Below are 16,228 nucleotides of genomic sequence, written 5' to 3' on the forward strand. Positions count from 1 at the left end.
CCGTGCTCCTGTTGCTGTGTTACCTGTTCCGGATCTACCAGTCTACCCAGCTCCAGTGTGTTTGCCACCAGCTTCCTCTGCCTGCCTGTCTGCTGGTTCTTCCTGGATTCACCTGTACTATTCTCCAGCCTGTAGCAAACTCTGTTCAAGCCTCTGTCAGCATCCCGTGTCTGCATTTGAGTTCCTGTGCCAGTATACCTCATGACAAATCAATCTGGCCAAAAATGGACCCAGCAGACGCAGACCACCTTAGTAGTGCGCTCGCTGCTCAAGGAGTCGCCATTGGATGGCATGTACAGCAGTGGACCAACATTGCCGAGGGACTCCAGGAGATGGCAACACACCACTACCGTGTTTTCTGTAACCTGATGGAGCAGCTTTGGACCCTGGCTGCCGGCATCCAGCCATCTCAAGCCTACACCTCGGTTCCAGCTACTACATTTGTCGCAGCCGCCTCTCCAGGAATTTGTTGCTCCTTCTTCTTCTTCTTCCTTCTTCAGTGCTCCATGGCGCTTGAGTTACAGCTTTTCTCTTTCCCTACTGACTGTTCCTGTATCACCTACTGTACATCATCACACTCCTGGCCGGGAGAGCGTTTGCGTGGGCCTCAGCCGTGGGGAAGAGTCAGCTGTCCCGGTCTCCACCTGTTCACCACTGAGATGAGGAGGGTGTTCGATCGTCCGGTATCTGATGGAGAGGCTGCGGGGAAACTCCTCCATCTCCGGCAGGGTCAGCGGAGTGTTTTCTACCCCTCTTTAACTCCGCTTTTGACTCTCTCCAGGGGGCCTCCATCTTCACCGAGCTCGACCTCTGTAACACCTATCACTTGGTCCAGATCCATATGGGAGACTAGTAGAACACAGCATTCAACACTTCCCTCGGCCACTATGAGTATCTTTTGATGCCCTTTGACCCCACCAATGCCCTGGCTGTCTTACAGGCTCTAGTTAATGACGTCCTGATATGCTGAATCGGTTTATCTTTGTCTACCATGACGACATCCAGATTTTTTCCAGGTTCCGGTTTGATCATGTCAAGCATGTCAGGCACGTCCTCCAACACCTTCTGGAAAACTGGCTCTTTGTCAAAGCTGAAAAGTGTAAGTTCCAGTTACCTTCCTGGGTTACATCATCGGCGAGGGCCAGGTAAAGATGGACCCAGGTTAAGTGAGAGGGGTATTGAAGTGGCCACGTCCAGACAGTCACAAGCAGCTACATAGGGTCCTGGGGTTTGCTAATTTTTATCTGAGATTTATCCATAACTACAGCCGGGTTGCGGCTCCTTTAAATGCTCCACAAAGTTCCACATCCAGACCGTTTCAGTGGATCCCAGAGGCTGAAGCTGCTTTCATGGACCACAAGAACCGCTTCATCTCAGCCCCCATCCTCATTCAGCCAGACCCGACGAAGCAGTTTTTGGGGGAGGTGGACACCTCTGATGTGGGAGTTGCGGCTATCCTCTCACAGTGCTCCACAGAGGATGGTAAGCTTCACCCTTGTGCCTTCCTTTCTCATCGTCTCTCCCCCCCAGAAATGAACTATGACATGGGCAATCGTGAGCTTTTGGCAGTTCATCTGGCCCTGGATGAAACCTGGCTTACATCCAAACGGCCAGACGACTCAACTCCTGGCAAGCTCGGTGGGCCACTTATCTTTGGTCACTTAAATTTAACCTACAGACCCGGCACCAGAAATGCCAAGCCCGACGTGCTGATTCACCTGCATGGCAAGGCGGGGACTAGTTCCAGCCCTGAGACCATCCTGCCTGCTTCCTGCGTCGTTGCAGCTGTCACCTGGGGAATTAAGAGGGATGTGGAGTCTACCAAGAGTCCCAACCTGACCCGGGTACTGGTCCCCCTGGCTGTCTGTTTGTTCCCAACTTTGTGAAGGCTAAGGTGTTGCCATGGGCACATTGCTCCAGACTTACCTGTCACCCTGGCATCTCTTGCACATCGGCATTCCTCCGTAGATGGTTCTGGTGGCTGTCTATGGAGGAGGACACCAAGTATTTTGTTTCTGCCTGTTCTGTCTATGCCCAGAACAAGACTTCGACCAAACCCAGCCCAGGTCTCTTCTGTCCCCTGCCAGTCCCTCAGCATCCCTGGTCACACCTGGGACTGGACTTTGTCACCGGTCTGCCACCCTCTAATTGTAACACAGTCACAGAGCTTACTTGCTGTCATAGACCGCTTCGGTAAATTCTCCCATTTTCTGCCATTGCCCAAATTACCGTCTGCCATGTAGACAGCCTACCTCTTGGTTCAGGAGGTCTTCCGGATTCATGGACTCCCCTGTGACCTGGTTTCCGACCGGGGTCCCCAGTTAGGCCATCTGTTCTGCTATTGGGGCCACCATCAGTCTGTCGCCTGTGTTCCACCCCCAGACTGATGGGCAAGCAGAGAGGGCCAGCCAGGAGCACGAGGCTACCCTGCTCTGCCTGGTTTCCACCAACCCATCCACCTGGTCCACACAGGTCCCCTGGATTGAATATGCCCACACAAACACCCTGCCCAGCTCCGCCACAGGTATATCCCCTTGCCTGTATGGCTACCAGCCACCTTTGTTCCCCACTCAAGAGAAGGAGATCCCTGTCCATGCTCATGTTCACCCATGCCACAAGACTTGGCGCCGTGCTCACGCTACCCTGCTGAGACCCTCCGGCCGCTACCAGCGGTGTGCCAACTGTCGGCACTCTCCAGCCCCTGACTACTCCCCAGGGGAGAAGGTATTGGCCTCCACCAAAGACCAACCCTTAAAGACAGACTTCCGCAACTGTCTCCTATTGTAGGTTCATCAGCCCCTTTGAAATCGACAAGGTCCTGAACCCTGTACAATTCCCCAGCCTGTAGTAAACACTGTTAAAACCTCTGTCGGCCTTCCGTCTCTGCATTTGGGTTCCTGTGCCAGTATACTCCCCGGCAGGATTGGTGCATGGCTGTATACACAATTAACACATTATGCTTAACAGTATGAAAACAAAGCAAAAAAAGCTAAATATACAAAATTAGCCCAAAGTAAAAATTTGCGTGGGCCCAAGTATATAAAAGTATACAGAAAATCCAAATGTGATTCTATGCACAGCATAAGTTATGTTGAAAAGCAAAGGCAGTGGTTAAGTTTTGCATTGATTATGTCGTTTTACAGGTCTGCTAAGTATATACAAATGATACTATAAGACATTAATTAATTCATATCCATATATGCAGATTAAAAAAAAATAGATAGATAGCGAGATAGATAATAGCAAGAGTTCCACCGTGTTTAATCATTATGTAGTAGTAACCGCTACTACTAATGTACTGTAAACCGTGGGTCTTACAGTTTACACCTAGTCAGTGACTAGTTTATGTGTCATCCGAGGTGAGGTAGGCCCCTTGGTAGGAGGAAGGAGCTGTCAGTCCGTCTGCCCCGTGTCTGTTAGTCTGTCTGGCTTGAATTAAGCCCAGAAGCCAAAGGTTGTAAAAATCCTTGGAGGAGAAATTGGCAGCTGTAAAGTTTTTAAAAGAAGGAAACTCCACAGTCATTTGCACATACACGTACGCAGAGAGACAGATGCACAAACACACACATACACACACATGCACACACATACATACTCATATACAATCACACGTCAACTCCCGCGCACGCCCAAACTTATATATCAGTGAATAAAAAACGACTAATTTCTAGATTATTACATAGAGATGTCTTCTTGTGTGCACATGAATGTGTTTCTCGCACACACACACTTACACACACAATGGGTGATTTGTAAACGCACACAACCTACCCACGCAAACGCACATAAACAGCCCAACTTATATAACAGTTCACATACGTATACCCTACATATTAAACACGCATCCTCTCTGCCAGCGTATCAGCGTAATGCCACTTTACACACACGTTGCCTCTATCTCTAGACGGACCTTAATGGACTCACATCTTGATTCATAGACTTCTACTCGTTCCATTTGGCTGTTTTTCAGCGCCCGTAAGCCATGTACGTCTCTTTGTTCATATTCCATCCTAATGCACGAGTAGCTGGTTTATTTGGAGGCATGCCTCCTATGCCGTGTCGTATGTAATTTGATCAAGATGAGAGATATCAGTCATGGGGTAGTCCTACAAAGCAACTGATAAGTAAGGCTAACTGGCTCCAGTTGGCTTTAAAGTGTGCCTGACTTTAAGGAGATGTGCAGGTTATTAATGTCAAATGAAGCTCTTTCCTTGTTGTCCCGGGTTCGGAACAGTCCGTTGTGTTGCGCGCTCTCCTGGCAACGCTATCGTTTTCTGAGCATTCTTGCTGCGTTACACGGCGCTATTTGAGGGAAAAGGACAGAAACGTTTGAGGTTTTGATGATGCGGTTGTTCCTCGTTTTGGTCTCGTCGTGGCTAATATTACACCGCAGACCAAATAATTTACAGGAACAGGAGCTTTTTCTCATAGAAAAGAAAAAAGAGCAGGAGGGCTGGAAACTTCTGTTTGGTATTTGTAGGACAGGGATTGTTTCGGATACATTCAGGTTGCTCTCCCTGTTTCCAGCAAGCCTTATATGATAGGGACGGGGGGGGGAATCGATGCAGCATAGTGGCGATAGTGTATCGGTACACAGACGCCAATTATCGTGTTTTAATATATTCATTGTAAATACGAATAACGATTTTTGGAACTAGAGTAATAAAATCCGCAGCAGGAAGACCTGGAGGAAAAACTTGTGACGACAACAATGATCGTTTGTCTACCTCCCGCCGAGACGACAGCTGCCATTTCCGTAGATATGAGGACCTGCGTTCTTGGCCACGCCCTCTTTCCCAATGGCGCGTTTCTATTTGTTTGAGTTTCTCAGATTTTTTCTTGCTGCTCTTTATGTACGTAAGCAGCCGGCACAGCCTCCGTAGCGAGTATCTTTTTCATCACCAGCCATCCATTGTTGGTTTGCGGACTATTACTATCGGTAATATATAATAATATGTTCTACCATTGGCTTCGACCAAAAGGTTGGTTTAATTTAAATATTCACAATGCGACATGAGCAAATGGGTGGAAAAAAGCAACAACGCCGTCGACCTCATTTCACGTTTTAAACTCTTAACTGCACTCAGGCAATAAAGAAAAGAATAATATATCGCAGTATCGTATCGCAATACTTGGTGTATTGCAAAACATGAAGAATCGCGATATTATCGTATCGGGACCCAAGTATCACGATGGTATCTATCGTGAGATGACCTCTGCCCCATATATTATACTATTGTGATTTCACTAATTATCCGTCTCCCGTATAATGTTTTCATAACTATCTATCCGGAACAAAACATAGGAAAGCTGCTTCTTTTTTTTTTTTTATTTACCCAGCCTCTGATTTGGAGGAAAATATAACAGCCACGCACGCTCGCTCACTCTCACACACTCGCAGAAACACACGCACACACACACCCACGCATGCACACACACACACGCACGGACGCACACACACATGCACGCACACAACCTAATTTAAGACATTTGGTTTTTGCAAGTCTCAGCCAGACCTTTCTAAGTCATAATTCCATCAGCAGTAACCTGAATAGCTGCTGTTTCCAATCAAGGTCTTTACTTTGTAAATGGTCTGCATTGGGAATGGAAAGGTTATGACTTCAGCGCGGCTCCATTTTATGTATTCTTCTGATAGCACTCGCCTGGGTTTGTTCTGAAAGGCGCGATGCGAGCGGGTGGTCAGTTGGAGGACATCACAGACGGGGCTCCTGAAACACAATTTTATCGGGTACTCTGCTGGCAACCTTGACATCTGGACTGCAGTTGTGATGTTTATTATTAATTATTTCCTATCATTTCTATCCTAAATGTTAATAGATTTGTTGTTTTATTGGCATCTATAATCGTATTTTTGTCTTATATTCTCAATATACTATATATATGACGGTGTGGTGTGCTATTTATATATTTATATATATGTATGTGTACTCAAAAATTTGCCGAATATGTTACATGTTGCATATTCAAAGAAAACCGATTATCTATGGATTTGTACATTTGCCTTTATTTTGGCACCAATTCCAAAGACAATACATTTTCTCATTTTCTTTTCTATTTTCTTTCCTATTTTTTCTATTTTCTATTCCATTGGTTTTCTTATAAAACACAACTTTTAAGAGATGGATACAACACCGACAAGCACTTTCATGACTATATCATCTTGAGGATGCACACCTGTGGTAATGCGCCGCCAAAGGCCACCGTCCCGTGCGGCGATCTCCAGGAAGCTGTCGCACGCTGGTGAAAGTCAATGGGTTTTGTGTTTGGGCTGATTGTGCAGTTGTCGCGTATCGGCCGTCTGAGCGGTACGACACGACCTTACACATTACATAGATATTCGATCTTGCTGAGTAGCCCCAGAAGCTCGCTGCTCGCTGATATTCGGCAGGCTGAGCTCGGCCGAGTCTGGTACCGGGCTGAGGGGGGGGGTGCGAGCGCTCGGACTGCTGGAGGAACATATTTACAGGCTGAATGTTACCAGCACCACTTACTCAATGTGAGGGCATCAGTCTATTAAAACAGTCTATCTGTCTGTCTGTCTGTCTGTCTGTCTGTCTGTCTATCCATCAATCCATCAATCTATCTGTCTATCAATTTATCTTTCGTTCTATCTTGTCCTCAGTCGGACTCTTTGGTGACTATAACCTGTGCGGATGGGAAGTGGAATAAGCAGGTGTCATGCGAGCCCGTGGACTGTGGTCTGCCAGACAAATACCACGTCCACCCGGCCAACTTCGACTTCCCCCAGGGCACCACCTACGGCAAGAAGAGCACTTTCCAGTGCAAGGAACCCGCACAGCTTGTAGGTGAGTCTCACGGGGACGTACACATTAATCCTTATTGACATTTGAACCCAAAAATACCTCGCACGCACGCGCGGACTATCACACGGAGTCAAACACCTTTCAATTTCGGCCTTTGGAAGAGCGTTAGTAACTGTTGTTAAGTTTGGGCTTTCCAACTTCTAAAGTAGCTTTTGTCACCCGTCCAAAGGTTTACAGACGGCTTTATTCCTGCGGCTTTATTCGCTCCTTCCTCTGCTTTTTTAGTCCACATTTCGTACGTCGTGGTTATTTATTCTATTGATCTTTTGCCCCGCCCTCCTTCTTTTTCCTTCCCGCTATCCCTGTCTAGGTACCAACAACACTCTGACATGTCTGGAGGACGGTCTGTGGTCCTTCCCGGAGGCTCTGTGTGAACTTCGCTGCCCCGCCCCGCCGCCGGTGCCCAATGCGGTGCTGCAGACCAAGCGGTGCAACGAGACCGGCCTCAAAGTGGGATCCCTCTGCAAGTACAAGTGCAAGCCGGGCTACCACGTGGCCAACAAGCCAAAGAGGTCTGAACGTCCTCTAATTGTATTCAGTTTGACTAAAAGGGGATACTCTGGCATTTTTTTCTTTTTTTTTTTACCTCAAACCTGGAGTGATCGGCATCAAAATCTTTTAAATTGATCCATTATTAAGAGAGTAGCTTCTGGCTGCCGCCCACTGAGCTGCAGCCGCTTCCACATTGTTTGGCGAGTCGTATATTTGTTGTATATTGAACATTTTTCTCTTGTTTATTGTAAAAGAAAAACAATTTTTGATTGTTTTCTGTGAATTTTTAGGTTTATATTGTTTATCATTAGGTTATCAAATTGTTGTTCTTCATTTTTTTAGGTTCATTGTTTTATATACAATGTATAAGGTATTCTATTTTCTAGTTAATTTTTTGGTCCATTATTGCCATTCTTTCAGCTACTTATTTATTTTAGTTTATTGCATATTGTCATTTTTTTTCAATTTCTATTTGAAAAAAATATATATCGATTTTATTATTGCCTATTTTTTATGTCTATCTATCTATCTATCTATCTATCTATCTATCTATCTATCTATCTATCTATCTATCTATCTATCTATCTATCTATCTATCTATCTATCTATCTATCTATCTATCTATCTATCTATCTATCTATCTATCTATCTTTGTCTGTCTGTCTGTCTGTCTGTCTGTCTGTCTGTCTGTCTGTCTGTGTCTGTCTGTCTGTCTGTCTGTCTGTCTGTCTGTCTGTCTGCCTGCCTTTCTATCTATCTATCTATCTATCTATCTATCTATCTATCTATCTATCTATCTATCTTTGTCTGTCTGTCTTTCTGTCTGTCTATCTGTCTGTCAATCTTTGTCCGTCTGTCTGTCTGTCCGTCCACCCATCCATCTATCTATCCACGATTGAAGCATAAGGCCTTGGTTAAAAAATAACCCGAATTTTCCTCCAACCTTGTCGTTCTTCTGAGTGATTCTCACCACTTCCTCCCCTCGTTCACCCTCCAGGCGGGCGTTCAAGCGCCAGTGCACGGAGGACGGCAGCTGGCTGGAGGGGGCGTGCGAGCCGGTGACTTGCGACGCGCCGCCGCCCATCTTCCACGGCTCCTACCACTGCACCGACGGCTTCCGCTTCGACAGCGTGTGCCGACTCAACTGCTCCGACGCCGCCCCCGGCCACGCCTCGGGAGGCTCCGCCCACACGGTGAGGCTGCTGCACGCTCCATGCAAGCAGGTCCGTCTGTCTTTCTCCTCCTCCCCTTTGGCGCTCCCCGGTCCGTTGCTTCTTATCGAATGTATCGAAGTAAAAGGTACCTAACTTTACTTAAACTCGGGGTCCTTTCTCACCGATGAGATGAGTTTGCCTCGCGCAAATTAGAGCGCAGTTGATGCCTTTGGTGTGTTTTCTATTTGGTCCGATTCGGCTTCGCAAAATAATTTGATTCATCGGTCGGAAATAAAGCGCGGGAAGTATAAACAAACCTTCTGCGTGGCGTGCATATAAATCACGGAAATCAACCGGGCACAAAATCCCTGGAGCCGGTGCCGCGGTTACGTTGGTGACACCGGCAGTAACCCCGCTTTGGCGTCCCTGCCAAACCCATTACCGCTCAGTACGAACGTGGCCGTCTCGCAAGTACACAAAATGCCCGCCCGCGACCCATAACATACGGCGGTTGACTTGGTTGACTTCCCGCGACGGGGTGGAATCAGGGTTTCGAATTGTGTTTTCGCCGCAATGGAACCGCCCTAAGTTTTTCGCTCGGAAGCGGCCGGAGACCACCTCTGGCACGTCGTCTGCCGTCTGGTTGTATGGTTCCCACACCGCACTGACGGCGTTCACGCACCGGGGGTCCCATTCAAAGCGGGAGGGGTTGTGGGGATGAGAAAGATAAGCAAATGACGAAAGTAGCGCCTCCGCAGTCGAGGGTCTGGGTTGCTGCGCGGTCGAGCCCCAAACCCAGACCCTCTCTGCCGAGAAGCCAGCATTTATATGCAGATTTCCAGACGGGACGGATAATGTATTAAAGACTGAATGCTCTTGATTTTATTGTCATCCCCTATTTCCTTTTACCTGACGCTCTTAAATTTCTGCCATTGATTATCCCGTCTCTCTCCCCTCCCAGTTCCCTTTTCCCCGTCTGATTCTTTGTCCCCTTCCCTTTCGCTCCCCTTCTCCCTTAGCCCTACTCAATTAGACGTCATGTTAATTAGATTGCTATTGATTTCCAGAATAATCCGGCTGCCACAGACTTTTGAAATGTATACACCTTTTAATCCATTCTGCCTCCCGGGCCTCGTGAATGTGGTGCCTGATAAGAGTTGGATTGTATTTCCCCTTCTGCTATGGGATGGGAACTCAATGTCCTTGGCCTGTGTGTGTGTGTATGTGTGTGTGTGTGTATGTGCGTGTGTGCGCGCGTGCGTGGGTGTGGTGTGGTGTGTGTGCGTGTGTTGATTTCAGGGCCCCTGGTCCAACGCAATCCGTTGCAGGAAGGATGGGAACTGGACGGGGTCATTCCGCCTGTGCCCCCAGAGCAAGGGCCAGTGCTCTTTACCTCAAAACCTGCACCACAGCCTGCAGTACTCCTGCAAGAGAGGACACGGCATAGGTGCGCATGCAGATGTTTATCTTTTTTATTTTTATTTTTTTTAAACATAAAATGGTAATGTATTTTTTTATAAGGGTGTTTTTCTTTTTTTCTATTGTGCTTATTTCTCGATAGTTATCACTGCCACAGTACAGTAAAGGTTCAGTTATCAGCAGTAGTGGAAAGTGACATAAAATACAACACATTTTTATACTTATTCTGCATAGATTCAGAGACTTTTTACTTTTACTCCACTACATTTCAAAGAAAATGTTCTATATTTTTTTTCTCTACTATGTTTATAACGTAGTCACATGACTTTAGTTTATAAAAAAATCTGGATTTTTATATATATATATATATATAAAAATCCAGATTTTTTTATAAACTAAAGTCATGTGACTACGTTATAAACATAGTAGAGAAAAAAATATAGAACATTTTCTTTGAAATGTAGTGGAGTAAAAGTAAAAAGTCTCTGAATCTATGCAGAATAAGTATAAAAATGTGTTGTATTTTATGTCACTTTCCACTACTGCTGATAACTGAACCTTTACTGTACTGTGGCAGTGATAACTATCGAGAAATAAGCACAATAGAAAAAAAGAAAAACACCCTTATAAAAAAATACATTACCATTTTATGTTTAAAAAAATAAAAAATAAAAAAGATAAACATCTGCATGCGCACCTATGCCGTGTCCTCTCTTGCAGGAGTTCTCTCTCTCTGTCTCTCACACACACACACACACGCACGCACGCACGCACGCACGCACGCACGCACGCGCACACACACACACACACACACACACACACGTGCACTCGCAGGTGAGGAGTGTGAGCTGACGTGCAGGGAGAGTAACAACGACGTGGTGATCTTACCTAGCAACATGACAGCAGACTGTGTACTCGCAGAGCACTGGAGAAACCCGCTCAAAGTCAAAGTGAGTGTGTGTGTACGCGCGTGTGTGTGTGTGTGCATGTGTGTGTGTGTGTGTCTTTGTGTATTTGTGTCTGCCTCGCGACTTCACACAGTTCTTCTGTCTGCAACTCTACCGTTAGGAATTTTACACATGGTGTCCACATCCTGGCTGTATTATCTATGATATGAGGTGCCAGCTTCCCCCCTCCTCCCTACCCCCTCCCTCCCAACGTTATGCCAGTCATCCAAGTTATAAGCAATATTATATTCCTAACCTTCACTTTGACGACTGTGGAAGTCGTTTCTTGATGGCGCGTCCTCCGCTGTTTTCCGGTCGCTGAGGTCCAACGCTGACTCCGTGGGGTAGGGCTAGAATGCGCCAAGGGCCGACTGATTCCCACGCAGTCGGACTCAAATTGAGTGTTTTTTTTTTTTTTTTAAAGGATGGCTCCAAAGGTCCGTTTTTTTTTTTTGTCCAAGATTGCAGCCGGGTATTTCTACTGCTCCACTCGCTTTTATTGTTTATTGTTTTCCCGTGGTAAGCGTTGCAGTAGGGGCTGGTACTTGTGTGAAGTTAGGGTGAGGGTTGGGGTTGGGGTTAGGGGGTTAGGGGGTTAGGGGGTTAGAAGTGTAACCCTAACCTCAGTGTTGGAGGTGTCAAGAACCACAGTCTTATCCAAATACTTATTGAAGGTTGTCTAAGGGCGGCTTTGGAGCACCGAACCCCGTGTTGAACCATTAGATCTGGTCCTGGTGGTCCTGGTGGTCCTGGTGGTCCTGGTGGTCCTGGTGGTCCTGATACTGCTACATTGAGCTGTGTGCTGAGGTCCACTGAGGTCTTTAGGTAAAAAAATGACCACATCCACAGTAAAATACAACAGTTGAGCCCCATATCCATAATTGGATATGGGGGATATGGGGCTCCTCCTGTATTATCCATAATTGGATACGGGGGTTGATTGTGTTAAATGCCCTGGAAAAACCAACAAACACTAATCTGGCTTCATTGGCAGGACCGTTGGGCTTCCGGGAAGAATGGAACAAGGTGGAACACTGTAATTATGATTCACCGTTGGTGTTCTCCGTGAGACCGCTCTCTCCGCGTTTTCTGGAGCCCCGTCTTCACACGCAGCTCAAAATGTTTCAGGGAAATCCATCTTCACATAAATCTATATTTCGGTAATTGTATACATATGTTTCCTCCTTCTGTAAAAGCGGTAATGGTATGATTTACAGATGTTCGAGCGCTGGCCGTGATTTTAAAAGTCCAGGCAGCGAACCAACGGTGAGAATGGCGCCAGCTCATTTGGCGTTATTTTTGGCGACATTGTGGACCGTACGTCGAGATCAGGGAAGGTTGTCCAAATTCCCGTGGCAGGTGTTTGGGCGGGAACGACGCCGGTTACGATTCAGAAAAGAGTCCGAAAGCACTTGCGCTTGAAGTATTGTAGGGTGTAGTATGATACAGACACGTCTCACTTAGTTTTATCAAACTGGCAACCCTGTATGCCCACTGGAATTCAACATCGTTGCAAAGTTGGCTCGTCTCGGTGATTTTGATTACGAAGGGCTTCGGATTCCTCCTCGGTTTCCTCGGCCTCGATTGGAATCCACATGTCCGACGGACGTGTTCGTTAGAATTTTTCAACAGGGATGGGAGCCGGACAGGTGAGGAGGTGGATGCACTTTGTGATGTGCACAGATACCGTATGGCTGCTCAGGTGTGTGTGTGTGTGTGTGTGTGTGTGTGTGTGTGTGTGTGTGTGTGTGTGTGTGTGTGTGTGTGTGTGTGTGTGTGTGTGTGTGTGTGCACGTGTGTGTGTGTGTGTGTGTGTAACGAGGCAAAGGAACATCAAGTTTTGTAACGTGAGCAAGGGAAGAGAGAAGCCCTGGTGTGGAAAGGAACACATCGTATGCTCGGCTCCTTTTCCCTTCTGGCTTCCGAGCCGTGCCGAGTCAGCAGTGTGTGTGTCGGGAGAGGGAGGGGGGCGGAGTCAGGTGAATATGAAACAATCTGTTTGTAATGGATTACTGTCATTGATATGATTTATATTCAAGCGTAATTCGAGTCCGTAGAACGGTGCCCAGCAGAGGCAAGCGTGGTGGTTTGGGAGGCGCTCGGGGCGGTCGAGGTGGAGAGGGAAAATCGATGTGGAGCTGAGCAGCTGGAGCTCGGTGCTGGTGCTTCGTCCCCCCCCCCCTGCATCGACCCCTGTCGTGTCCAGTTCACACGCACACACACACACACACACACACACACACATCAACATATGAATGTACCTACAATATTCTGTATGTACAGTATATACTCTCATACACACACACACGCGTGCACACACTCATACATCAATACACAAATCCACCTACTACCTATATACTCTCATATACACATACACTTGCATATTCATATATCACACACATAAGCACAAACACACACATATATCCCACAATTATTCTGCATATCCCGTATATATGTATATATACTGTATATATGTATACATGCTGTATATATTGTATATATGTATGTACACTGTATATATGTATATATATACTGTATATATGTATATACTGTATACTGTGTATATGTATATATATATATATAATAAATACACACGCTCGCACACAAAAACAGACACCTGTGCATACACTAATTGTATTTGTACGATAAACTGACTTTACGATTTTTTTCCCCGGCAGTAGTCGAATTCGTTATTTAGGACAGAATTCTATTGTGAAAAATATCCACGACACACCTTCCCGCCGTAATTCGCTGCGTCGGGAGTTTTTTTTTTTTTGTTTTTTTTTCGCGTCCTCCCTCATCAGTAACGTTGATGTATTACCCTCAAAGCGCACGTATTTGGGTTCCCGGTGTGACCCACTTAGAATCCTCTGGTGCCGCTCCTCCACCTCTGCCTCGTCCTCCTCTCCCCCCTCCATCACTAACAGCCCTCCCTCCCTCCCCCTTTATCAGCAAAATGACCCTGTCGCACTTGCTGTGGGATTAGTAATTTCCTATATGACTAATATGTATTAGGGACATGACCTCACCCGTGATGGTGCTGAGACAAGGATCTATTTTCGTGTGGTACCAGCGCCCGGGGGGGAGTTTCAGCGGGTGAGGATCCCGTATGTGGCGAGGCCGGGCCGCCATCATGGATTATCATGATTTACGGCGGTGTCGGAAGAGGAATAAGAGAGCGGGGGGCGGGGGGCGGCGGGAGAGCGAGAGAAAGGGAGAAGGGTTTCTGAATGACATCATCTCAGCCAAAGCCAGAGGAAGAGAGCAACAGAAGTAGAAGTCGCGAAAAAGTTTCGCCGGTGACGCTGGACATTCGATTTCGGAGGTTTTATTTTTATTTTTTTAACCTGCAGAGGCTTCTGTGATTCTGTTTAAAAGGAAAAACGAAAACGTTATCACCCCCGAACGTTCTCCTGATGATAGTTCGGTCCGATTTTTTTAAGAATTGGAACGATATGGTGAGAAACCGCCCCTAGAACGATCTTGCGGCCGTGACAAAGGCTTAAAAATGAGTCAAAGTCTTAATTTTGCCGTACTTTGTTGTTCATTCATTCTTTATTAAGGCCGGCGGTGCTTCTACCTTTTTCCAATGGAATTATCGCGCACCAATTACAGCACAATTGACAAAACGCCAAAAAACGGGCCAAAAGTCAATTTGAGGGCGGCGTGGTCAGTCCAGTCATGACAAAAGTTTCATCTCTGACACTTAACATTATTAGGTTTTTGTACTTGCGGATGATTCTGCAAATCATTTAAAAAGGACCTGGTCAGCTTTTTCAAACCTTTTTTTTTTTAATGTGCTCTAGATTAAAAATGTTCCCGACATTGGAATGGTATCTGGGGAAACTTAAAAGATATATATATGCGGTCCCGGTCCTGGTGACAAAGACGTTGGAACATGAGTCAAAAGTACTTAATTTAGCTTTGTTTTATTGTATTTTTGATTCCATATTTATTTCTTTCTTTCTTTCTTTATTTCTTTCTTTCCACTGACCCCCACATCTTTCTTTCTTTCTTTCTTTCTTTCTTTCTTTCTTTCTTTTTTTTTTTTTACATTGATTTGCTGACGGCACTGAAATGAAAAATACCTTAGTTTGCAGCGGCGAAAGCTAAAAAGCATGTCAACCATGTGTGATATTGGGACACACGGGGCACTAGGAAATAGACCCTCTGAGGTCAGCCAGTCCTTTGCTGTGGACGGCACTTTTGGTTTTCCTTTCGCACATTGCGGTCAACATCTGGGGGGAGGGGGCTAGTATGTTATACCCACATATCGGTCTCCAATAAAATCGTACGATATCCCACTCTTGTTTTATTGTCACACTCGTCCCAAATCCACCCGCCTCCCCTCGCACACATGCGTCCGGAGGAATACAGTGTACGCAGGCTGCAACACACTCCACACACTCCACCAGCGGCACGCATGTATGTTTTCTCTTGCATCTCAATGAAGAGAGCCGTCGGGGCGCAGGACCAGATTCCACACATTCTGTCAAGATATTTGAGAACATGCCCACCCCCCCCCACCACCCCCCCGTCTCCCTCTCTCTCTCTCTCTCACTTATTTGGGATATCTCCTCTCCCCGGGGCCATAGCTCTCAGTCATGAAAGAGTACATTTAAAACAAGTTATATCATGTCAGGATCAATCTATTCAGCCTTGTTCTGAAGGCACTGAGGTCATTGCAAATCAAAGACCAACTTGGCTACGAAAACATCCATGCGTACCATGTGTACCATGTGTACCATGTGTACCATGTGAACCCGGTACTTTTTTTTCTTTTTTTTTTTTTCTCCCAAAGCACCCCACTTTTCAGTTCGAATATTTTGGCCCTTGAGAAGATACGCGATGAAATCGAAGGGCATATGGATTGAATTAGGGCTGAGAAGCGGAGGAAGTTACTCCAAATATACAAGATAAGATTTATCTTTCTCATGTAATGCGGTCTATCAGGGAATCTAAATGAAAGTAAAACATATTTTTCTTCTCTTACCTCATAGAGTATAGTATGCACAATGGGACTGAAGTGGTATCCGCACCCAGAAATGCTCCACTGCATCAAAGGATGTGAGGTAAGGACCCTGTTCATCACAACTATCCCAATAAATAGTGTTCTACACATCCATTCAATATAGCTTAGAGTGTTTTCAAGGATGATTTACATAAATTTTTGGCTAACCTCCTACGTCTCCGTGGGAATATCACCATTGGTAGAGCGAATTGCCATGTGGACACTTCCACATGCATTGGTCAATGGAAGCCATTGGCAATTTCTTTGTAAAAGAAAATATATATATATATATGTTGAAGTTTGTCTAGTAACTATCTTTGGATTATTTTTCCCAATAGCAGTCAACTACACTGATATTAC

The 16,228-nt window shown here is 45.9% G+C and overlaps 1 protein-coding gene across 1 annotated transcript in view; it reads left to right on the forward strand.

Moving 5' to 3' along the window:
- The window catches only part of pappaa (pregnancy-associated plasma protein A, pappalysin 1a), a gene marked incomplete at both ends in the record, with an annotated part of 91,827 nt that overhangs the window by 64,552 nt on the left and 11,047 nt on the right, over positions 1–16,228 (forward strand). The window contains 6 exons of the mRNA XM_080018471.1: positions 6,644–6,827; positions 7,156–7,357; positions 8,335–8,560; positions 9,791–9,938; positions 10,745–10,860; positions 15,858–15,929. Coding sequence (XP_079874597.1) covers positions 6,644–6,827; positions 7,156–7,357; positions 8,335–8,560; positions 9,791–9,938; positions 10,745–10,860; positions 15,858–15,929 — 948 coding nt within the window. The remainder of the gene's footprint in view (positions 1–6,643; positions 6,828–7,155; positions 7,358–8,334; positions 8,561–9,790; positions 9,939–10,744; positions 10,861–15,857; positions 15,930–16,228) is intronic.

Source organism: Zeus faber (genome assembly GCF_960531495.2).
Source record: "Zeus faber genome assembly, chromosome: 17".
NCBI classification, from domain to species: Eukaryota; Metazoa; Chordata; class Actinopteri; order Zeiformes; family Zeidae; genus Zeus; species Zeus faber.